The sequence below is a fragment of the Bemisia tabaci genome, chromosome 3 (genome assembly GCF_918797505.1).
Source record: "Bemisia tabaci chromosome 3, PGI_BMITA_v3".
NCBI classification, from domain to species: Eukaryota; Metazoa; Arthropoda; class Insecta; order Hemiptera; family Aleyrodidae; genus Bemisia; species Bemisia tabaci.
In genome coordinates, this window is record NC_092795.1 from 52,556,699 (window position 1) to 52,581,229 (window position 24,531).

Below are 24,531 nucleotides of genomic sequence, written 5' to 3' on the forward strand. Positions count from 1 at the left end.
GTAGCGGAAGTAGCTACATAATAACCGGTAGTCAGTTAGAGCCTCAGAGCTCATGAGTTATGTTGACGATTTTAGAGAAAAAGTTCAGAGAATTTTGAAGTAGATGGAGTGGGACCAAGACTTTGTGAATTGTCTTCTATTTTTTGTAGTCACTGTGCTTATGATAATGAGAAAATGATTATAAACAGTCTACATGTAAACATATGGTAAATGGAGTACAGTTGACTGACCCTTCAGTTAGTCTCTTCGCGCAGCAAATTACGTATCTTCGAAAACCTGCCACGAGGCTCGACGAGACACTTACTTCATTTCTCATCAAACTTGGACAGGTATTTTCATGTTTTTTATGATATGAAGAATAATATTTTTCTGTCCTGAACCTTAGACCTGCCCACTGAAAATTTTTACATGAGCTAGGTATACAGGGGTTGGAGGGGGGGGGGAGGTGTATTCTAGAACTATATTCATGGCCTTCGTAGATAGGAGTCACACTATTAACAATGCCTGAGGGGCTCGAGTTTCGTGTTTATTTCAAATTTTTATATTTTATGATGAATGCACATTTCTATTTATTGTAAAATATGCAACTTAATATGGTGCAAGTGTTAAGTATTAACCTTGTCTGCCACCACCCTCGCCTCCGCGAGTGGAGAACAGAGTCGTCGCAGTTTCAGTTCGGGTCATTAGAAAAGAGTGATTGACGGAGAGATAGAATGAAAGTCTCACCAATTCGGGGGAAAGATGCCCGAATCCCCCGGACATGTTAATGACTGGAGGGAAACGAAAAAATACTCTGAAAATTACAGGAACGGGACATCTCAGAGCGAATAACCCCCCCCCCCCTCCTTTCCCCTACAAAATATAGACCCCTGCGAATTTATTGAATCTTTAGAAGATTTTGCATGTATATTTCAGCGTAGAAGTTGAGCTGAAAGTTACAAACCAAGGCGAGTAGTCTTGCCTCACTCGAGCTTCAGGTAATTAGCAGTTATTAAATTTACATTAATTTCTAATTGCTCAATCTTAGATTTGAATGGTACTTACTTTTGATGCATTAATTGTAGTTTTTTTTCATTCACGATGCAAAAAAAAAAATAAAATGAAAAAAATATATCAATACAAGAAGAAAAGAAACGAATAGATCAGAACCTTACTAGCCTAGCTAACAATCGATTTTAACTTTACAAAATATAATTTCAATTTATGACCTTGACTGCAGTATACACGAAATTAGTAGTTTTTAATGATGTTTTTGGACGTTTCTCCATTTCATCATCTCATAATCTAGACTACTTAGATGAACTCTCGTTCAAAAAAATTTCGTATTCTACAAATTGTGAATGAAACATCCACCAGTTTGTAATGTTAAGTTAATTTATCACAGTCTATTTAAATCGGACAATGATCAAAGTCATTACATATATAATTATTTCAACCAGTTCTTTAGCAGTCATGCCACCCAAGGATGATGATTGGATGTTTACCACATCGGGAATTGAGAAAAAAAACGAAACAGAAGAGTTAATTAAAGCTGGATTTGTACCGAATCTAACTGAACAAGCACCACGCGCAACGTTAGAGGTAATTTTTTGTGTGCGTCACACGTCAATAGTCTCAAAATTTCTTTGAAAACACCCAAATTGTAGACAAAGTTTTGCTTATCTTCAAAACTGCACTAGGAATCGATTGAAATGGAGTTTGACAGAAATAGTAGGTACCGGGAAAAATTAGCATCTTAAATACGTACTGTGCTGTTTTGCTGGTCCGTCACAAAACAATCCAGTGCTACACCGTGCTGCTACTTTTAGTGTTTTGTTTTTGTGTGTGTGTTGTGTATCTTAATATTACCTAATATACATTTTATTGCAAGCCCATTTGTTTTGAGTGTGGGTTAATACGACGGAATCAGTTTTTGTTCCTAGATAGAATGAACTCGATTATTATGCACTTTATCCCTTGCAGCGATTTATTTTATGTTTATAAACTGAAAATTCTAGGACTCTATAATGTATGTGAGTTTTACCTCATATTAATGTGAAGTCTGATAGCACATACTATATTTATGGATCGCACGTCGATATGACAGTTGACAGTGCAGGTGAATTTTCTTTTGAATAATACTACCTTGACAATCAAAACACGATGAGAAAAATAAATTATTTTTTGAGTGATAGATAAAAAATTATATTTTATTATACATATAATGGCTCAACCGCAACCCGTATCTTTACTGAATCATTAATATGACAGAATCAGTTTTTGTTCCTAGATAGAATGAGCTCGATTATTATGCACTTTAAGAGACGTGACTGATGAACAAACGCTCAGCAAACCTCTGATTAGTTCGCTTTTTTAACAGTTAATTTGACTATTACAGTCATCCATATGTAAGAGGAAACTTAAATAATGAGTAACTAAATAAGGCAGTAAAAATAAATATTTCCTCCTCTTATTTTGGTCATTGTTCTCAATATTTCATTCTGCGCCATTTATGTCTATAGGGAAATTTCTCAGGGCCCCAAAGGAATGAACCGTGCCCTGCTTTAATCCATATTTGACCATTGAGTACAATAGAAAGAGTACAATATCCACATGGTATTTTCTTCTACTTCAGTCATAATTGTCGTTTTATAAACTAAGACTCATTCCATTCGTATTCTAGATCTATCGCTGATGAATTCCTCCTGATAGAGGAAGGAAGCAACGTTTTTCGGATACGTTTGTCTGCATCTTTCAAAAATATACCTTTTGGAGCATACTTCCAAATCCGTGTAGACAAGCCTAATCCTCAGACCTAGACCTCAGAGATTGGGAGAATGAATAATGGTCATAGAGTTAGTCAAGGTGAACAGAAGCATTTTAAAGCAGCTAATGTCTCCTAGCCCTTGAACGCTTGTGATAGAAATTAATCTTTGAGTCAAAGGATTGTTTCAGGGGTAATAGACTCCGCGCACACACTTACCTGCTGTTACAATAAGGGTATATAATCGATCTTTTTCCACGGGCCATATGAACGTACTCGGTGCTAGGCGAACAATCATGGAGGTCAACTGATTACCAAAAACTACTTCGGTGAGATAATATTGCACCTAAAATATGAAGGAGGTGATAAATTGCTCGGTACAAGTTGATGAATAGTATCTGAAGATTGCACACTTCTTGATACCATACATGAAGGACTATTACACATAATGGTCAAATATGGATTAAAGCAGGGCACGGTTCATTCCTTCGGGGCCCTGAGAAATTTCCCTATAGACATAAATGGCGCAGAATGAAATATTGAGAACAATGACCAAAATAAGAGGAGGAAATATTTATTTTTACTGCCTTATTTAGTTACTCATTATTTAAGTTTCCTCTTACATATGGATGACTGTAATAGTCAAATTAACTGTTAAAAAAGCGAACTAATCAGAGGTTTGCTGAGCGTTTGTTCATCAGTCACGTCTCTTAAAGTGCATAATAATCGAGCTCATTCTATCTAGGAACAAAAACTGATTCTGTCATATTAATGATTCAGTAAAGATACGGGTTGCGGTTGAGCCATTATATGTATAATAAAATATAATTTTTTATCTATCACTCAAAAAATAATTTATTTTTCTCATCGTGTTTTGATTGTCAAGGTAGTATTATTCAAAAGAAAATTCACCTGCACTGTCAACTGTCATATCGACGTGCGATCCATAAATATAGTATGTGCTATCAGACTTCACATTAATATGAGGTAAAACTCACATACATTATAGAGTCCTAGAATTTTCAGTTTTATAAACATAAAATAAATCGCTGCAAGGGATTGATTTTAATTTTTTAAGCGCTCAGCCGATAGGCGGCGCTTTTTGATTTCGATTTGCCACTAGAGCTCTAGTATAGTAGGGCGCTCAAGCGATCAAATGGCGCACCAACTCATCGATGCACGAAACGCCATTTTTACTTTTTTTTTTTTTGATTACCTCATTATGCCTCTGTGAATACGATTAAATGCAAATTAGCGTAAGAAATAAATAACAGTCCTAAAACTCTCTTTGCTATGCGGTTTATAGTTATCCTATAATTACTTCTGAAAGTTCAAGATTCGCGTTCTGTTTTCCGAAAACTTTTCCACCGGTGATAACCTTATTCGGAGACCTTAGTAGAATTCGCCTACATCTAGGTTATGTGTCTTTGACCTAGGTACTGGAGAGTATTGCCATCCTTTTGCCCTTCTCTAATTGGTTCATGAGTTTTGGCGTCTTTGGCCCTCTTCTGGCTTAATAAGATCAATGTTCATTTTCTGTAGGTACATAGCCGCGATTCAGATTCAGATCAGATGACACTACTCTCCCGTATTTGCTTCTCGCGTCTCGCTTACTCCTTTGTGTTTTCATATTTCGTCCATCTCCCTCCATCCATAATTAATTCCATAATCCATCCGCCTCGTTTAAGATTGTGTTGTGAAATTTAAGATTGTGAAATTGTCTGAAATTTGAAGCATAATATTTTGGAATTATTCAAAGTATGTCGTGTCTTGTCTTCAGACTCGTTCTGCCCACCTCGTGAAGTTTGTGAAAGTTTCTGAAGTATAATGCTGTGAAATTATTTGACCAATTATCATGCTACCTCAGAGACTGTTTTAGTGTTTTTGGGTTAATTAAAGTATGTCAGGTAGGAGATCTGCCATTTGCGATACATGCAAAATGCTTCATTATACTAGTGTACCACAGTTGTTCTCAAGCACCAATTACAACACGGTTTGCATTTTTATGCTGAATAGCATAGATAAACGACTGGAGCATTTTGCGCAGCTCAAGCGCAGGGATTTGTACCTTCGTAATTGTCACCACCTCATCGCTGCAAATTATGAAAAGGACCGCTCGAGTGTATCCTTGATCATAGAATATCTGTTATTCTCAAAGCGATGTCGTCATCACATCCCTGTCAGTTCACAACTTCTAATTATTGAGTTTAACTAGGTGTCAAAAAATCTGAGATATCTGAAGTAGCAGAAAATTGTGTACTTTCAAAGTCTAAGATTTTTTGCGGCACCGACAGTTTCATAAATCTTCCTTATAACACTCTACTCTGAAACCGCTACATTCTACCTCTCACATTGCTCCATAACAAAGGTATGTGTTAGCCTCTTATTTGTACTAAAAATTCTAGGTTTCATGACTCATTTACTCATTCACTCTCTGGTGAATTTGGTTCCGTCAGATTCATTGCAAGACACCTTATGTGTTATCTCCGCAGACCTAACACAGACATTTGAACGCTCAATGAGAGCAAAATTTCAACTGGCCTGTTGTCTACTTTTCAGTAAAGAGGGTAAATAACCTTCCTTAAGGACTCGCTTTGAGACGATAAAACAAGGTTTCTCCATTACTTACCGTAAGACGATAATAAGTGTTCCACCAGACTATGTAGGAGATGAGGTTGAAAGTTACATCACCTCCATGTGTGAGGAAGTTTTCTTACCTACAACCTGATTTTATGACTTACAATAACAAAAGATACTGCTTTCGCCTGGCATTTTTTCATGCGTCGCATCGTCTAATAAACGGGGACCTACATTTACTTGATTCCATGAATAGGTAAAATGGCAGAGAGAATTTCGTCGAATGATCACTACGGCCATCTCTCATCCAGTTGGAGAACTTTTACTTACCTTTGATTAAAAAATTCATGAGCCATAGAGTTTTTGGAAATTGAGTACACAATATTATTGTGAAAGATTTTTGAGGTTGAGTCTTTGTTTACATTCTCAAAGTATCAAAAGTTCTACAGTTTCATCGTGTTTCCTCCTAACTTTGTCAGCTTATGAGCAATGGCTCCTAATTTACTCAACTCCTCAGCAGGCCAAAACTCTATACCTCTACAGATACATATGAGAATCATGCGTTTCAACGAAACCTACGAGTCCTCTTATCATCACTCAGGAACCACCGATCTTTTCTGCAGGTGTCATGGACCATTCATGACAAATACTGTTGCAACCACCCTTATCCTAGGTACATATCTATGCATAGTAATTCTAGTGATCAGCTCCATACTCACAATGTAATTTCTGTAAAATACAGTTGGACGGTGGAATTACCAGACCCCGTATCTCGGTTTGCGACGTTGTAGACTTCCTTTCATACTTTCTTCTTTACACGGAAAACCAACCAACATCAATTTATAAAAACTTCTGCAATTTTTCTTCTCTGTGCAAAGAAAACTCTGTGAAAACCAAGGAGGAAAAATGATTTGTTCTCTGTCAAAAGAATAAAATGGGAGCGGAGATTTTTTAGCACCGCAAACGAGATACATGGTCTGCTAGTTTCACTGTTGACTTGTTACGATATACCTATACCTACAATATCCCTATAGATTACATTGAAGATATTACTGTCCCTGTAACAGTGACTGATTCGAATGTTATCACAGTAGAGGGTTTCAGATATTTGGGCCAGCATGGTTTATTAATTACACAGAACGTAAGTTACCTTTATAAATTAAGGCGTAGAGGCAACTTCTGCCTTTGGTTGGCCAGAAATTTCTGTAAACGCATTTAAATTCCTAAAATTTATGAGAAATTCCGAATCTACTAAATGAAAGCAAGGATTTCAGGAGAACATGATTAACAATTTGCTGTCAGAAGGAAAACTGCGGAAGGAAAGTGGGAAAGATTTTTCACTAAGGCTCAACATAATATGAGGAGGAAAAAATGAATGTAATTTCCGTTTACCCTGGTTATAATTCTGGTATTGCAAGAATTCTCTTTCTCTATTTACGTAATTACGTATTAGATTATTGTATTGTATGAAATCCTGTTATCACGAAGACAGAGTATCATAGAGCATAAACAATAAACATAGGAAAGGTTGTGTCTGATCATGAGTCATTAGAAGGTTTTAGCGTAGTGTGCTGCAACCTAGCGGACACATGGTGCCTTCGATTCGCGAAAAGTTACCTTCAGTACTCACAATCAGTTGCAGTTGATTGATTTCGTTTATTGTCTCATCATTTACCTATTAATATTTATATTTCGTTCATTTATTTACCTATAATATTTTTTACGTGTCCAATTAGGGCATCATTAAAACAATTAATTTGGCCTCGTTAAGTGATACGTTCATCTTTGATACATTTTCTTCAAATGATCTAGAAAAGTTATTTTTTTGGAGCCGTAATAGTTTTCTCTGTTTTTATGAGAAATCGAGGATTTTTTATGTATTAATATTTCGGTACTTAAGTAATGGATCATTATTTTTCTTATGGATCTTGGATTTTTTTTCGGGGGGGGGGGGGAGGAAGCACAATTTTAGATGTTTTAATTATTGCAAATTTTAACATACTCAGTTAATAGGTAGTAAATTAAATCTGGGACTCATTAAAATTGCGCTCACCGCTGAGCGCTTCTCTAATACCCACGTATTAGAACTTTCCCGCTTGTTTTTATTTCCGTGTCCCCCTGCAGGTGCTTATCGAATGGTATTCTTTGTTTTTAAACAACGCTATAATTTTACAATGGAGTTTGATTTACCGAAGCTGACAAAAAAGAAGGTTAACTTTTTCCCTTCTTAAATCTAATGGATTATGTCATGGGGAGCATTCTCACAAAATTTTCTGGTTAATTTTATTCGATAAGTCTTACAAGTTTACTTTTATCTATCAAAATGTATAATATATCCAGTCGCAAGATATTAATCAATATTATCTTTTCCTTTTCAGCCGTAGCGAGAAAGAGCTGAATTTTTCCTTCCAAAATTTTATGGATACATATTATTTAGGGAGACCAGTGGCTGCAAATTTCTTTCAAGTTTACACATACTAATATTTACACAAAGTAACAGCATATTTTTAATCTTAATCTTACATAACATCCAAAATTAAGTGATTCATTAAGTCATTAATTTTTTATTTTAAGTAATGATTTTAATTTTAATTTGACTTTACATCGTATAATCCATGTAACCATGTGGAGCTCCTATCGTCCTTTTTTACTGGCATGTAACCATGTGGAGCTCCTATCGTCCTTTCTTACTGGAAGGCAGTTCAGAGTCAGATATGAAAATACAACATCAGGTTTCAGACAAATACGAGCGGGGGTTCCACAGGGCTCCTGTCTTTCCCCTCTTCTCTACTCTCTCTTTACCACAGACATCCCACAGTCTGGGCGGATGGGGAAACTGGGAGTTTATGCCGACGATACTCTCGTGCTAACCTCGTCTATAAGCTATAGAGAGGCACGTCATACAGCTCAGCAACACTTGAATAAAATAAATAAATGGACAATGAGAGATAAAACAAAATTAAATGCCTCAAAATCAGTTGAAGTAATTTTTACTAATCGTCCATATATTCACATCCCGCTTTCTTTAGGAGTAGATAAAATTCCACACGACTCTGTCGCCAAATATCTTGGACTTCACCTGGATTCCAGGCTCAGGTGGGGCAACCATATTAAAAAAAAAAGTAGCACAATTGCGACTGAAATTTTCCAATATGCAGTGGCTCATCGGACGTAAGTCACGGTTATCTCTAAATATCAAGTTGCTCCTCTACAAATCAATGTTGAGGCCTGTTTGGAGTTACGGTTGCCAATTGTGGGGTTGCGCAGCCAAGTCAAATTTAGATAAAATAGAAATCATGCAAATGAAGATCCTGAGAAGTATTACTAAAGCAAGATGGTACGAGAGGAATGTAGATATTCGCACGGACCTCAACATTGATTCAGTGGAGGACTACATCACCAAGATGTACACTGCATACGAATTTCGTCTACACCGGCACCCCAACCCTGAAGCTCTTGAGCTCTTGGAATGGGACCGATGTGGTCGAAGATTAAGACGTCGCAAGCCCTATGAGCTTGGAATCCAGGGCTTCTCAAAATTTCCTTAATTAGTTAAACCACACGTGCCTCCCTACGCTCTTAAGACGTAATCGGAGGTTTTTCGGGCTTTGACCGAGTCCGGTCGCCCAATTCTACACAGATAAATTGATAAGGCCTTTTTACTTTGAAGTAAATCTGTCTTCATTCTTTCTCCTTAATATTATAAAGGTAGTACTTTTTACAAAATGTATCTAGAATTAGTTTAATATTATTTAGACAATTAAGACAAGCTTTTAAAAGACTTATATGAAGTCTAAAAGTGTTTATTGTACAAAATTTCTATTGTGCAAATAAAAAAAAAAAAAAAAAAAAAAAAAAAAAAAAAAAAAAAAAATCGTATAATCAGGTGGCATGTGTCATCCCGTGTGAACGTTCGTGATACAAGTTGCCACCATGACTTGTAAATATTATGTAGAAGTTCTTACTTCGATATACATATGTGCTCTTTTTCCGGAAAGCTCCTCAATTACACAGACGTATTGCTGAGTATGAGGCAAGGATCTCATATAGTTACTCTAGGAGGAATCTTAGGGCTGAGCCCGGATACCCTGCTGAAATTGGCAATAGGAGCCCGATGTTCAAATTTCCATAGAAATTCTTACATCCGGTTACAAAAAGCGATAGCATTCGTATAGTTGGTTTTAGAAAGCGAAGGGAATCAAACAGCCGTGCTAAATAGTTTATTGCCTAATAACTTTATCTGTAAGAAATAGAAAGAAATTATACTGTAAGAAACTGCGCATAGCCGTCAATAGATGCTATAAGAAATCTTATAGCTGGCTATAGGTCTATGGCATTTAGGAACATAGATCCTAAAGCCAATTTTTACCAGGGTAAAGATATCCTCTTTTCCCTATCGAATGAAGATTTTCTAGAAAATTGCAGCATGATAGGAGAAAATGGATACCATTTCCGGCTTTGACAGTCGGATGTACAGGATGTCCTGAGCTTCACGTGTCAGAATTTTTTCTGCTTGGGTTATTTTAGGCCGGACACAGTCCAGGACCACGAGGACAAATAGAGAGCTGACCCGAGGAGTGCAGCTTTCGTCATCCCAAAGCCCCCTCGGCCACCCTTGGGAGTTCAGCGGACGAAGAGGGATTCCAACTTTGAAGAGCAGGATTCTCACCGCACAATTTTAAAATAAATTGAGGTTTAAGATAAATCAATACAAAAAGTCCACCATCAGCCAATCCCTGTGCGCAGTATTCGTAGCACTTCGAGGAGAAATTAAATTTTCCAAAAGTGTATCCTCCTCCCCCTAAACGCATTTGTCGGACATTTCGACTCCTGCAACATTCTTAATGTTAGAGAACAATAAGGTAAACCAAAACTGGTTTAAGCAGCCAAAAGTACAAGGTAGGTGTCCACCCTATCATATGCACCGAAAAATGTTTACCCTATTTTTGAGCAAAAAACGGAAAAATAACATTTGCGTTTTGCAAAAGAGAAGATTTGTCGTACCCATGGACAATAACATCTACCCATAAACATCAAAGATTTTGTTCCGTGTGATGAATTTGCATAAATTTCATTCAAAATACACAGTGTATGGAATTTTCAAGAGACGTGAAGCATTCCTGCAATCAGTAAACAGACAATTCCATGCTGAGTCGCAGGATTTTCCTCCAAACATTCTACTTTTTGCCGTGTCCATGACTGCAAAATTTTTTGAGTATGAGTAAGTCGTACATTTTCTCCAAAAGGAAGTGTGGGTTGCGAAAGCTCATAAGCGTTGCAAATTTCGTGGTATACGTATCCACTTCACTTATTTTCTTGACATTCTGGACTACATCCGGAATCAGCGGAGAACAAAACATACAAGAAAATTCATCATTGTATGAAAGGTAACTTCTCTACCGTTCTCACTATCTGAGCGGCAGCCATGTTGGCCACCATTTTGGTTCTTACAGAACTTTTTTGGGCCTGTTTGGGTATTTGGACCTCATTTGTGGAATTTACGACCCAAAAAACCCAAGCAGGGACACCTCACTCGACGATACGAGCCTCAACAAAATATTTCACCCCGAAACGGCAGCAATTTGGCCCGCATGTCCTCTATAAAACCACAGTCTTCCCCTAGTTCCCGAAATAAAGCTTTTTCTTATAGTTGGAAACATAAAAATTGTCTTATTTCTACGTAGGATGAGAAATGATCCGATATTTGCACTTCAAAGAAATTCCGGCTGTGAAAGCTGCACGGGCTATATACATTACGATTACGTTCTTTTCGGGCTCAGAGACGGCGACTTCCAGATGTAACACTCGTTCTGCCGTGCTAAGGAAAAGCGCCGTATGAACCTTTAGGCGTTGCCAAATTTCATTTGATAAAACACGAATTTCTTGGTTAACTTATGAATATTTTCCTCCCAATTTTTCAGATAATTTTGTTCGCAATTTTGTCTGAAGTTCCGGAAAATTTCAAGGAGAAATATCCATAACCTACCGCAAAAATAAACATTTTATCGAAGGAAATTTGGCAACTCTCGAATGTTCATGCGGCGTTCTTCCTTAGCACGGCAAGCACTAAAAATGGTAACTTTTTCATTCAAGAGGAGAAATAGAACGAGAGAGCCTCAGATAATATAACTCAACAATACGACACGCTCATAATAACACCTTGTTGCAACTAAGCGTACTCAGTGTGTGTGCGTGTTGCATGCTAAGATATTGAAGGTGCTTTGATTTTTCTTGTGCTAGCTTTCAATAACTTGCTCCGTGACGCAACGTGACGGAAGCGACAGTTCTTAGAATCATACATTGGGCATTTGCACACAACTGTCTTTCATTTAATTCAATTATACCTATGATTGATTAAACACTACGATTTGAAAGATTAATGGAATAGTGCGAAGCTTCGATTTGCGATAACGTTGGAATGTGAAAGTCACAGAGCTATAAACCAGCTAAAAAGCAATCTGGTTCTTTAAGTTTTGACTTAATTACTCTCTCTTTTTAATACGGTAATTTTAGAATCGTTTTCACGTATTATGAAAATGATCTATTACAATTTAACACATATTTACAAGTATGAAGACATAACGAGATAGGTGATATCTTAAAAAACATCAGCGTCTTAAACGGAGCAAAGTCCTAATTTTTATATTTCACCAAAGTTCTCAAATCTGCATTTTACAAATTAATTGCAGGTGTAGAATTAATTGAAAAAAAAAAAACAAGTGAAATAAGGGCGCAACACATCATAAGAAGGGTGCGCCCATAAGTGACTGCTAAAGTTTTATCCGTGCCAAATCAATTTTGAAGTGTGGGTGGAGTAAAAAGTGAATTCATGTTAATAACGGCGAGACTGGTAAGGTACTTCCAATTAATTATACGTAATAAAACAGATTAATTCCTCTTACTCCTCCATTTTGACTATATTAAGCCAGTACTCTGTTTGTCAAGCCTCTACACTGAGGAGTATTGTGAGAAACAGTTTTCGAGGTGCTTTGTTTATATATAGGTTTGTGCATTGGGCAAACTTGATTGTTGGTGACTAGAAGAGTGCCCGTAGACGCGGTAAATTTAAAAATGTGTAATAAGTATTACGCAAACTGTGCGTAGATATGTCCATAAGGTCTTTCGTACTCATCAGAGTGATGTTTGAGCGGTTTTATCGCTCAAGACTGAGTTCAATGTTTCTTTTGTGTACAGCAGATCCATTTGAAAGTGTTAATTTACGCTCCTGTGCTTTTTTCTAGTTCTGCCTTTACCTTTTGACAGATATGAACAACTAATAATGATTTTTATGAATTGAAAAAATGCCCAAATATTTAGAGAGCGAAATGTGGATAGGATTCTACATTGTCGAGGACAAACGGCTCAATCCTTCGGTTCCTCGGCTGGCATACTGATTGGAGTGCTGATCAAGATAGAATCCTATTTCTAAGGAATTAACACGATGAGCCATCATTTTGTTCCTATCATCTTCTTTTCCATGTTTCCGATAGCAATTTGCCAGGGTCCTGAGTATAACATAGCAGTTTTGAAAGAAAAACGCATTTGTCCAGATGTTATTCCCATCAAAGACTGTCCTGGTGAAAGAGCTGAGGTACGATCCAAAGGTAAATAGCTTAAGAAAGATTATAATTTATTGCAAAGAATACCCAGTGGCTGATCCAAAGACATCATGAGAGAGGAGCTCTGGAGAGACACTTTCTTAAGCACAGATGGAGGGGGGGGGGGGGCTCACGGAGAAAAATATATGGCTTACAAACCAATTAGTGGTTCAAACGGAACACCACTAACAGTCGTGAATGAACTAACGATTCTCGGTCTGTGAACCATAATAAGGTAATCACTAACGTATAATGTGCTATTATTATATTTTGCCTTTACTACTATTAGTGGTGTTCCATATGAACCACTAATTGGTTTATAATCCATATAGCTTTTTCTCAGTGCAGCCAATTTTCCGAGAAGTACCCCTGTCAGATCCAATTCTAAGCAAAAGCCTCAGATTGGGAAATATTCGAGTGTTTAAATTAAAGGACTTTGGCTCTTTTCTGTGGTTGTTCAAAATAATATACTTTTTTAATACTTTAAAAACATATGAGTCAACAATCAATTGTCGCAATGTCATAGATTCAATAATGTAATCATGCGCAAATAATACCAAAACGTCCGAAGGTAAATTCTCGCCTTAAGATTGACTAAAAAAATATTGTATCTATTACATCAAAATCAAAGGGTAATCGCCTTTCGTTTAATTGGTTGAAACGGAACATACTTCTCCACTCAGCTCAGAATTTTGCATTTTGGCTTATTTGATCTTTCAGAAACCATATGGTTTCCAAACTCGGCTTTTTATGGGACTCCTAATTCACGTGACCGACAAACTAATGAGATAAGAACGTTAGACCGGGGGAGGAAGGGGAGTATTTGAAATAATAAATACTTGATGCTCTCATTCAACCTTTCTAGATATAAAATACAAGAGACAAATGCAATATCGATGGACTACTCTGTATATCACAATAAAATACGGGCGCCCTCTGGCTTCTGGTAGAACTGAATGGACTTTTCCCCCTCATTTGTACAAAAGAGCTTGAGATTCAGCCCCATTACTAAACAATTCATACCAAACATACCGAAAATACTATTGTCAAAACTAAGCTGTTTTCTATCATTTCATAGGTGCTGTGGTCAACTGCAAATTTAACGACAGGGTGCAATATGGTTGCAAATGACGTAGTGGAATTTCCTAGATTTGTTAGGCACGCTCATGAAACTGATGCTATCTATGTTGTTATAATGACAGGTAATAAGTAAAGTAATAATAAGTAAAGTAAAAAAAAAGAAAAGTCATTTCCGGGAAATTTCCTCGGAAGAGTACGCGATAGGAAGGAACTCGCAAATTGTTGCATCAATCACATATAATCGGCTCCATTGCAATTCATTTAATCCAGACATTATTTAAAAATTTCCAAAAACCTATGACCAAACTTACGATTGGAATGATAGGAAAAAAACAAGAGAAAAACTTGACGAAAGGATCTTATAATGTCAAACAATCAAATACAAGTTACGCAGTGAGTAAAAATCTACATTTCTGCTTTAAAAACATTGAACATCAGGATATTTTTTTCGTGATATGACCATGTATGAGATAGTAGTCAAGTATCATTCAATAACACAACTTAATTTCCTTCAATTGATCGAAGTTTCGGCCAGGTAAATTTTTACAAGAAGATAGCCAGAATATCTTGATTTTATCATTAAAGCTCGTCATTATATTGAACAGATCCGGATGTTCCTACAAGGGAGAATCCAACTAAACGAGAGTATCTGCATTGGCTAGTTGGCAATATTTATGAGGATAACTGGCACACCGGTGAAATAATTGTAGACTATGTCGGACCTATACCTGAACACATGAATGGTCAGTACATATTAAATTACGTCATTAATATTTTCCAATGTACTTCCAGCTTTCTGAGGACTATCGGTGTCTTTATTCATCTCCTCAAAGGTTCTAAAACTAAACCTCTCCAGCCAGCGAATGGGTGAAAAGGGTCTCTAGGGACTTTTACTGCTCGCCAAATCCGTAGAATTAGCATTTTTTTCATGTTCCTTCTGATTTGAATTATTGCGAACGGGTTTTGGAAGTTTATTCTCACGTAACAGTGCACTCATCTTTGAATTGGAGGGAGACCTCTGATAATCACTTTTTGTGGTCCAATCTAAAAATTAACAGTGAAAAAAAAAAAAAAAAAAAAAAAAAAAAAAAAAAAAAAATCATAGATATTTTTACGTGTGCGTCTTTAGGAACCTATTTTCAAAATAAATTTGAAAATACTTAGGTATTCGTCGATTCAAAGCACGATTTTCCCGACCTATGCACTGAAGCACTGTGCAGTATTTTATATGATCCGATTGAAGAATGATTCAGGGAAACTCGAAATTCTGTCCCAAAAACGCAGTTCATTAAAGAAATATTGCGGCATCGAAAGAACGGGGAAACATCTTCACAGCGCATTGATGCAACGCTTGTTGAAGAATGCGTTAAATTTGACATGCAGCAAAGATAGAATCACACACTAATAATCATTTTATTCGAACTCAACCGACACAAATTGAACGAATCCCCAAAATGTTTACTTTTGAGTAGGTGAATGCAAACAATAAAACCTTTAATTTGGAACAGGTGTCCACAGGATGGTGTTCCTTGTATACAAGCAGCCTAGCACAGACTTTATTAGGTTTGAGGAGGATCGTCTTCCACCCGTGTGAGTGTTACTCTCATTTTTCTTGAAAGCATGAGTCAGGATAATATTTAACTCCTTTCTCCAATTTTTTTTGTACGTGTATAAGAGCATCCACGGGGAAAGGATCCTCAAAACACAAAAAATCAAAATAGAGTTATTAATATCAGATCACAGAAGAGTATTTTGCGAGGACTATGGAGCAGAAAATGCCCAATAATTTCAAATCAAACTGATGTAATGTTAATTTGGAGCTTACAGTTCGAAATACGTCGTTCCGAGAAAAAGCCAAATTATAATGTACTGGGACTAAAGTGCGATATTGCCGGATATGAAGGCGACTCCACAACTTCTATAGGATTTATAATGAACTATACTGCTCGCAAGTTAATCCATGGGATGTCGGTGAGAAATTTTCCTCAATACTTGATATTTCTATCCGATTGGCCTGAGTTGTTCTGTAGGAAATTTCCTTTTTGCGCGGACCATAGACCATTTTCCATGGGCAAATGCGCAAGAAGGAAAAATATACCAAAGAAGTTTTGTCAAAAAAGGAAAATTCTGATTTTTAGTCGCAGTGGCTCCTCATATCTCTTCACCTCGTGAATATGTTTCTCAATGTTTTAATGTTGCTCTTCGCTGATTTGTAGGCATGATGACAAAAAACGGTCGAATTTTTCGTCGACAAATTTTGCGAAAAGATATAATTTAACTGGACCAGTTGCAGCAAACTTTTTCATGGCCCACTGGACGCAAAATATGGTGCAAAATTTGTCCAAACCAATAACTTCAACAACAGAGGATCTTTTTTACGACTATGTCGACGAGGAATTCAAGAAGCTGATAAATCATACTACTAAGGTTAAATTATAAATTATGTCAACAGCAAGTGACATGATTTTTGTGAGTTTTCGATGAAAGAGTAAATGCATATGTTTAATTAATTTAATGGTCTCTATTAAATTTAAACTCTACCGTCAGAAAATCGAATGTAATTTCACTCAGTGTTACGCTTTTCCCATTCTGACATAAATTAAGTTAGTCGTGACATGCAGTTTTAAATAATTTATTTTACAAACATTACAATATTTTACGCTAAACAATTATTCGTTGAAAACCGACAAGTGTGTTTCATTACAAGGTAATTCATTCTTTCTCAGAGGACATAATTTATATCGTACACTTTTACCTCATGGTCGTAATGTTTACGTGCCCTTGCTTTTTACAAGTATTAATTAGTAATATTAATAAGTTTTAATCCTCAAATGGACGTAAAATATGTCCTAACTTTTGAAAACAACAAAGGCAATTTTTGTACGTCCATCCACAGCAATATATGGTGCACTGGTCTAGGTGAATGCCATTCATTCACTGAGAGTCGTCATACTTATCAAGATTCTAATTAATCTGCCTCTTTATTCAATTTGACATCGACCGACTTGACGGCATGACTTGTGCGGTTGTAATTGGTTAATTTAAGGCATCGGAAAAGAGTTTCATAACATCCGGTAGTCAATCAAAACGTGTGTAAGGTTGATAACATGAGCGTTTCCTCTTGTTAGGATTCTTTTGGGAATGTATTGGGACAGAGATTTAGTGAATTGTATTCTTTTTTTCTTAATTCCTGTGCTGTTTATGATGAGGAAGTAATTTTGTACAAAATCAAATCCGGTAGTCAATATGCCTCCTTAAGTTTGAAAAATGATTTCCCGGTGTTAGAATTCATGAGTGAGCCCCATCGGAGTCAACACCATGGTAACTTGAGCTTATAAATTTCAAACAGGTATATTGTAAACATTTTATCAATTTTAATTCTACAAAGAATTTCACTTCATTATAAATTTTAGAATCTTTTTTTTTTTTTTTTTTTTTTTTTTTTTTTTTACAATACTCTTTAGTATTTCAGAATTTCTAAGCACGTGGTAAATGATTTACTTACTGACATAATTGCAAAAGAAACATTCGGAATTGATTATGAGGGATTGAATCAGTGGATGACACATTTGTACCGTTTTTGGAAAAATTCATTTTAATACGATGGTAATTAAGAATGAATCTCATTATACCTTCGTTTCCTATTTTAAAAGAATTATATCAAGATGAATAGAATTATTAAGAAATTTACTATAGCATCTTTAGAATTTTTCTTGTGAATATTATGAAATGGTTACACATTAAAAGAAAGAAAGAAAGAAAGATGATCAGCAGGTCAATATAATTCTTGTCGTCCCAAAATATATTATCACTAGGGGGCTATACAGGCTACGCCTCCTGGCCGCTCCGCAGTCCAACCCCCCAGAGAAGCGCCTCTAATGTGCAGATATCGTGAGATCGTTAAAATATCATTAAGAGTTAGGGAAAACCCGGTCGAGACGGCGGGAAGCATGTGAGCGTGCGCGGCGGGAGGGGAGCGGGGAGTGGAGGAGAAACCGGTTTGTGACATGATTAGCGTTATACACCCTCAGCGTGACAGCGTGACACGGCACACTTATGATTTTATACTATAGAGTAAGATTTTTTCTTCTCAAGTTATATTTCTTGTTTTAATTTAATTCACCCGAAAAACGATGAATCTAATCAATTGAATACCTGAGTTCAAAATTCATCGTACATATTATGAACTTTTTGATTCAGAGCTGAAATACCTACTCTCCTAATAGTAAATATGTTTGCAGATCAGTTTATATTTGATACATGATTTACGATTAAAAGATATGCAATAGAATGATCTGATATATGTATACAATACACATTGCGTAGATTCATGTACTCCTTAAGATGTATCAATGGGCTGTCTTATTAAGTTGCTTGTGTTTTACAGGTAAAACTCATTCAAATTAAACCACAAAATACCATGAAGACTGTTCCAGACTGTACATTAAGATTTTCAAAATATATAACGACGATTTTCGTCGTTTTAATAAGTATAGTTTTGAAAAGAAGTCTTATTTTAGCCGATATTGAGAAATGTAGCTTCCTCAAATCCCAGTTAACTATACATGGCGTGGTTCCTGAGGTGATAAAGGAGGCACCTCCTCATGAAATTCAGGTAATCATTGCTGCATGAATTATTTGCATGAATTGTTGCAAAGGCCAATGCAAGAATGAGATAATTAAAGGAGACAAAATACATTTTCAGTAGTTTCTCTCTTCAATGACTGTCGTTATAACGAGAACCTCTCTATCGCGAGGAAATCGGTTGGTTCCCTGAATTAAATGGTATTGTGATGGGCCTGTTGCAAACTTTTGCTGGAGCAAAAATAAGGGTTGTTGCTATCAGTAAATGTCTCAAAAACCACGATGAGCCCATTGGCAAAGTTTAAAATGCACTCCTAACTTCACAATAGCGTTTTTGTTAGCTTCCCGCTTCGAAAATGATACTATGGCACAGGTGAACATTTCGTTAGAGGAGTCATTCCATTCAACCCTTTTGCAATAGCAATACCCAAACAAATGACGCTTCCGAGCGCAAATTGCAATAAGGAGCACAAGGTCAACCAAAGCGGATCTTTATCAACGCAAAGAAATCGTGAATGTGAACACGCTGGATTGTTAACGAAAGATCAGAATCTCGTCCAGGCACATGCGTTTTGGCGGAATGGTGTCGGCCGTTGGATAGAACGACTTCTCTATTGAAATGATCACCTGTGCCGTGGTATCGTTTTTGGAGCGGGGAGCTAAAAAAAACGCAAATTCCTCACGCAGACTAAAAGTAAAGTTTTGAGAAAATGGGCTCACCAGCGTCTGAGTGGAAAATTTTATTGAAAGCAGCCTCAGTTCTTTGTCAAATTCCCACCAATCTTTCAAAAGACTCGTTGGATCGTAAAGGATCGTTTGGATTGAAAGTCGACCAATTTAATTTCCACGATATAAAAAAGGTATTATTCATTTTCATGTTAGGCCAGTGTTAGGCAAGACAACTGCAACTGCTATCCCTGCAAGCTTTTGTGGTTGCGTTTGACTCACAAAAAACTAATTTTCTGGTTAAAAATTGGCAGGAAAGGGGGCATTGTCACTTGAAAGTTTGTTTTCACTTGTTCTCTGGAGGAATAATGGTGGTCCTTGCGGCTGTTTTGTCTGAAACTACGCGCACTTGCGATGTTCTCATATGTCTCAATTTATATAAGGAAAATAAATGCTGTTTTGGATATTTCAGTGATTATCATCTAAAAGAGTTTAGACAAATTTTGAAGGAAACTTGCGTTCGAAAATTTGAAAGTTATGGCTCTCTTCGGTATCACGGTAGCATGGCTCACATGTCAAAGTTTAGGTTCGTACCTAGGAACCTGCCTTCTCAAGAGCGTGAGCAATGACTATTGCTGTTGTTTACGAGTTTGCGGTTGACGCATGAGTGCAGTCTAACAAGAACTGCAGGCATTATGTTGAACGCTTGTACATAAACAGAAGAAAATTTGTTCGATTCATTTTTTTGTATCCTTATTTTATACTAGCCGTTCTGGACGCGCTTTGCGCGTCCGTCACGGCCAGCCGAGGGGCTGCGCTCCCTGGACCCCCGATCACTCGCTACGCGAGTGACATTCGGCTCGCTCCGTGATTGGACATTTGATCACTAAGATGGATACATTTTGGAAACTCTGGAGGCAAAAATGATTTCGTCACAGAACCTTGTTGCCGGAGCGTGCCATCATTTGCACATGAATAGATGTGTGGAGATGAAGCGATGATGGGGATCGATCATTTCTTCAAAAACGCATTTGACTGGGACGTCATCCCATCGGGTGGCGGAAAAAGACAATCCATGGATCTCCTTCCGCGATTTGACTTGCTGAAGTAGCAAAAGTTCATCTTTACCTCTTAAGAAGATTATCGGTGGCGTAGGGGTCTAAAAACTGCTCAACGATAGTGTAGTTCGAGTTCCGAGTCGCAGTGAGCCCACTTGTGTTGTTTTCTTATACTTTCATCGCATATAAATTTCTCTGATGTTTTAGTTTTATTCTCTCTGATTGCATATTAGTAATCATATCCTCATTTCATTTCCTTTCCTTTTTCCCTTTCTGAAGCATCTGTGCACATTCACAATTATTATTTTAAAATAGCTTTCCCCTAGTATACAATTGATGCTTCAAACGGAATCAATTGTTTTAATGACATTTCCGGCTAAATCATGGGCTTTTCCGGGAAGGCAGCCTCTCGTCCCTCACGGACTCTATTGTTGCAAGATAAGCTTTTTTAGCACTTTTCCCAATTCCAATCCATGTAAAATATTCGCATTTATCGCACGATCTGGCAACCTGTCGAGTGAAATAGAAAAAGGTGGAATCGCTGAAAGTCTGAATCCTTCGAAGTTTATATTAATGATTACAGAACTCCATACTTAGTGTGCAAAAACTTAATGACGGTGACACTTTGAAAAATGCTGACTCTGCCCTTTAAACTGATCGCGCACCTTTCAAAATGTTACTGTCATTAAGTTTTTGCAAACTAAGTACGGAGTTCTGTAATTTAAAAGAAGGACACAAAAAAATGAATCGAACTAATTTTTTTCTGTTTATGTACAAGCGTTGTACAAACACAATGCGGTCGGCGCGGAACGCCGCGTTAACGTTAGTGCCTACAAGACTGCAGGCATACTTCACGCATTGCGCCAAACAGTGTGGTTAGAGCGGGACGCGTTTAGCGCCTACAAGACTGCAGGAATACTTCAAGCATTGCGCGTCTACTATGGTGCGCATTTTGATCGTTGAAAATTCGTAACTTCTCCGCGGGCCGACCGCGGTGAACACCATTTCCGAACAGGGCGCACTGTGAACCCGCAATCCAAGGATCAAGGGAGAGATTCTTAGGATAGAGATTTGGCAGCCCTGAATGGCATCTTAGTCTTTTGAGTCATTCATGTCGGAGTTCATTCGTCTTTTTCTGATTAACTATCTTCATTGAGAGAACTTGTCCATGCCGAGGAAATCGGACGGTCCGTAGAGTTCTCGTTTCAGAGATGAGAGATAACTGTATGAAAAAATAAGTATAAAATCAATTGTTATCATGAGTTACTTTTGGAGAAAAAATGTGCATTCGTTTTCTGATAATTTCTATAAATAGGTAGTTAAAATACCGTTAAATTATTTTCGGTATGTGCCAGATCTGTACGGATAGGAATTCAACTTTGCCCGATTAGGGCAACAGCCCTTACTGGGAACAAGGTGACGCCATTTTACGAGTGTTAAAGGCTTCGGCACCAAAAATGGTAGGTAGTGTCAATTTTTTTCATTCCATAATATTTTTCCTTTCTTTACACTTTATTGTGCGATCGAGAGAGATATTTCAAAAGCATGTTTCTCGCTAAAAATTTTGTTAAGAAAAAAATTTATTGAATTCAAGTGATTTTGCTCTCCAGGTTACGTTTCATCATGGCTTTTCATTGAAACCGGCTGAAAAACTGACTCCAAGCCAGGTCATGCTTCCTCCAATTCAAGTATCTTATCCGGCGCATGAAAAAGGCTACTACTTTCTCGCTTTAATTGGTAAATTAAAATTTTCAAAGATGTTTCAGTATCACTGCACAAATATACACAGACTCTGAAAACAGTGTAAATAATTTTCCTAGTTAATTTAGAAGTTTTAGATATTATCAGAAAACATTCAAATTGTTTTATGAATTTAATTCACGAAAACAAAACAAACCAATTTGCTCAGTATTTAATCAGTCGCATATTTATATTTTTTCGAAGAATTCACATGAGGATTTCGTTTGTGATTAACGTCTTCATCATTTCCTTACCCGTGACAAACGTAGTCATTTTGATACAACATAAGTGGAATAAGCCTTTTACCTTCACACCCCTTATGTTTCTTTGTTTTAATTTACAAACGAGCGTTTGAGGTTGTATTTGTTCTATTTGTTGCTATATTTCTTATTATGAAACGTAGTTGAGAATAATGTAAATCTTTGATTTTTCAAATTCAGATCCGGACTCACCAAATCGAACAAAACCAGTAGACCGCGAATTTTTGCATTATTTGGTTGGCAACATTCCAGGGGTTGCTGTATCTCGAGGAGCGGAAATCATTCCTTATTACGCTCCTCTGCCAGAAAAAGACACAGGTAACAATCAAAATACATCACAATATCTGTTGATTTAATTTTGTAACACTTTTGTTGTGGACTAATGGTAAAAAATTACGACAAACGAGGGACAATTGTTACCGAAATGTTCAAAGATGCAGGCTGCAAAGCAAAATTATGCAAGCTCCAGACCACGACATTATTTTTAGGGTTTTACAAGATTGAGAGAGCTTAGGAAACGGACCTGAAAGTACGCATACCCTAATTATCTTAAAGAGAGGAGATTTTTGGATCGAAATTCAATCACGCTTAAAGAAAGAAAGAAAGAAAGAAAGAAAGAAAGAAAGAAAATATTTAATTAAATTGCAAGCTAAACGTTACAATGACAGTGTTTGTAGTAGTTATGAAAATATAGCAGCCTTCCTCTCGGCACTTTGACTCATTGTAAGCTTTTCTACAGTGCTTGCTTTTTAAGCAATACAAGGCGGGGAAGGAGCACTGCTTCAAAAAGCAGAGGCCTGCCCAAACCATCGAGAGTGCGATTTGATTTTAGTAGACTCCAGTGCGTCATGAGAGTGGAAAATTCAAATTTTTCAAAACCAATCTTAAATGAAACCGTTAATCTTGGTTGGGATTTAATTTCAGTAAGTTTCGTTGAGTAAATCGTGTCTTACATAAAATATTAAGGCAAAAACATACCTATATCATACAAATTTCTTAAACTCTTACCTTGTATAGTTGACCATTATTGCAGTGTAATTTCTTATTTCTGATTGGTCCAAATGTTGATCAATATGCAGAATGACAGACAAGAAATACGTTTGTCTTGCGCCACATATTTTAAATATCAGGCCTAATAAAGTTTCTTTTTTTTTGATAAAATGAATGCATTTTTTCGTCACTTTTGAGTCTCGTGGAATGACCTGCATGTTTTTCTGTTTTTACTTTTGAAGGCGTTCATAGGTACGTGTTTACTGTCTTCCAGCAACCAAAAGGTGTCATAAATTTTGAGAGCGAACTATCGCACTCCAAAAAGTAAGTATCCAACTTGAAATATTTATGTTAAGAACTGGCTATCAAAAATTCAAGCCGGAATTAAGAAACTAAATCTTCACAAATATTTTGTCTGAAAGTACAACAACGGAAATAGTTGTAAAACTGGGAGGCAAATGGAGAGACAGACAATTTATTCCGATTTTAGGGAGTTTTGCTGCACTTTCATCGCCAAAAGATTATAATTTGTCCCATTGTCAAGTTCAGAAATAATTGTGCCTTGAAATGCAGAGATAATCATAATCACTAATATTTAGAGCACCAGTATCACCAATTGGACGTATTTCTACCAAACAGACCTATGTGGAGGTGTGAAATATGGGGTGTGCTCGTTAGTTCTCTTTGCGTAAGAGTGAATGGGAAATATAAAGCGCCAGTGACGTCAGCGGCGACGAAGCCGCCCTAGGTCTGTTTGGTAGAAATACGTCCAATTAATTTTATGATTGAAAATATCTCTTCTTATCTGTTCATCCTCAAAATCTGTTGAGCCATGTTCATATAAACTCCTTTTTAGAGGTATTTTCAGCAAATTTTATCCGCTAAATGAAAAATTTAATTTTTCAGACCTAACAACGAAGGGAGGAAAAAATTCAATATCTCGAATTTTGCTCAAAAATATGATCTGGGGGCACCACTTGCCGTCACGTTTTTCCAGATGAAATGGGATGAGCACTATGCAACTTCTACCATGAGTTCAGGATGATGACATTTTAAATGCAAAATTTTTGTTCGTATCAGTGTCCTGAATATTTTTCAGCGCATCGCACGGAGCCAACGGGACAACTTGGACCTGAATTCGGTCAATCACGCAGTAATGAACTGTTATAAGCAAATGTACATATACAGGGTGAGCGAAAAGTCCCCGACCCCCCCTCTAACTTTTGAACGAATTG

The 24,531-nt window shown here is 36.9% G+C and overlaps 1 protein-coding gene across 3 annotated transcripts; it reads left to right on the forward strand.

Moving 5' to 3' along the window:
* The first annotated feature begins 5 nt into the window (after nucleotides 1-5).
* LOC109036288 (uncharacterized) lies at nucleotides 6-24,479 on the forward strand. Of its 3 annotated transcripts, none has more exons than XM_072298650.1 (11): nucleotides 6-329; nucleotides 12,638-12,911; nucleotides 13,997-14,120; nucleotides 14,604-14,741; nucleotides 15,507-15,588; nucleotides 16,215-16,425; nucleotides 18,386-18,613; nucleotides 21,917-22,043; nucleotides 22,487-22,624; nucleotides 23,539-23,620; nucleotides 24,203-24,479. In XM_072298650.1, the coding sequence occupies exons 2-11, from the start codon at nucleotides 12,762-12,764 to the stop codon at nucleotides 24,339-24,341; spliced, it is 1,419 nt and encodes a 472-aa protein (XP_072154751.1). In that variant the 5' UTR covers nucleotides 6-329; nucleotides 12,638-12,761; the 3' UTR covers nucleotides 24,342-24,479. The 3 variants fall into 3 exon arrangements, with proteins under 3 accessions (XP_072154751.1, XP_072154750.1, XP_072154752.1); XM_072298649.1 differs by lacking the exon at nucleotides 6-329 and adding an exon at nucleotides 11,860-12,170; XM_072298651.1 differs by lacking the exon at nucleotides 6-329 and having other exon boundaries at nucleotides 12,252-12,924.
* The last annotated feature ends 52 nt before the right edge of the window (nucleotides 24,480-24,531 follow it).

Coding starts and splice junctions, on each gene's coding strand:
- LOC109036288 (XM_072298650.1), top strand. CDS start 12,762: ATGAGCCATCATTTTGTTCCTATCATCTTCTTTTCCATGTTTCCGATA. Junction 16,426..18,385: donor TGATAAATCATACTACTAAG/GTTAAATTATAA, acceptor TGTGTTTTACAG/GTAAAACTCATTCAAATTAA. Junction 22,044..22,486: donor CTACTTTCTCGCTTTAATTG/GTAAATTAAAAT, acceptor TTTCAAATTCAG/ATCCGGACTCACCAAATCGA.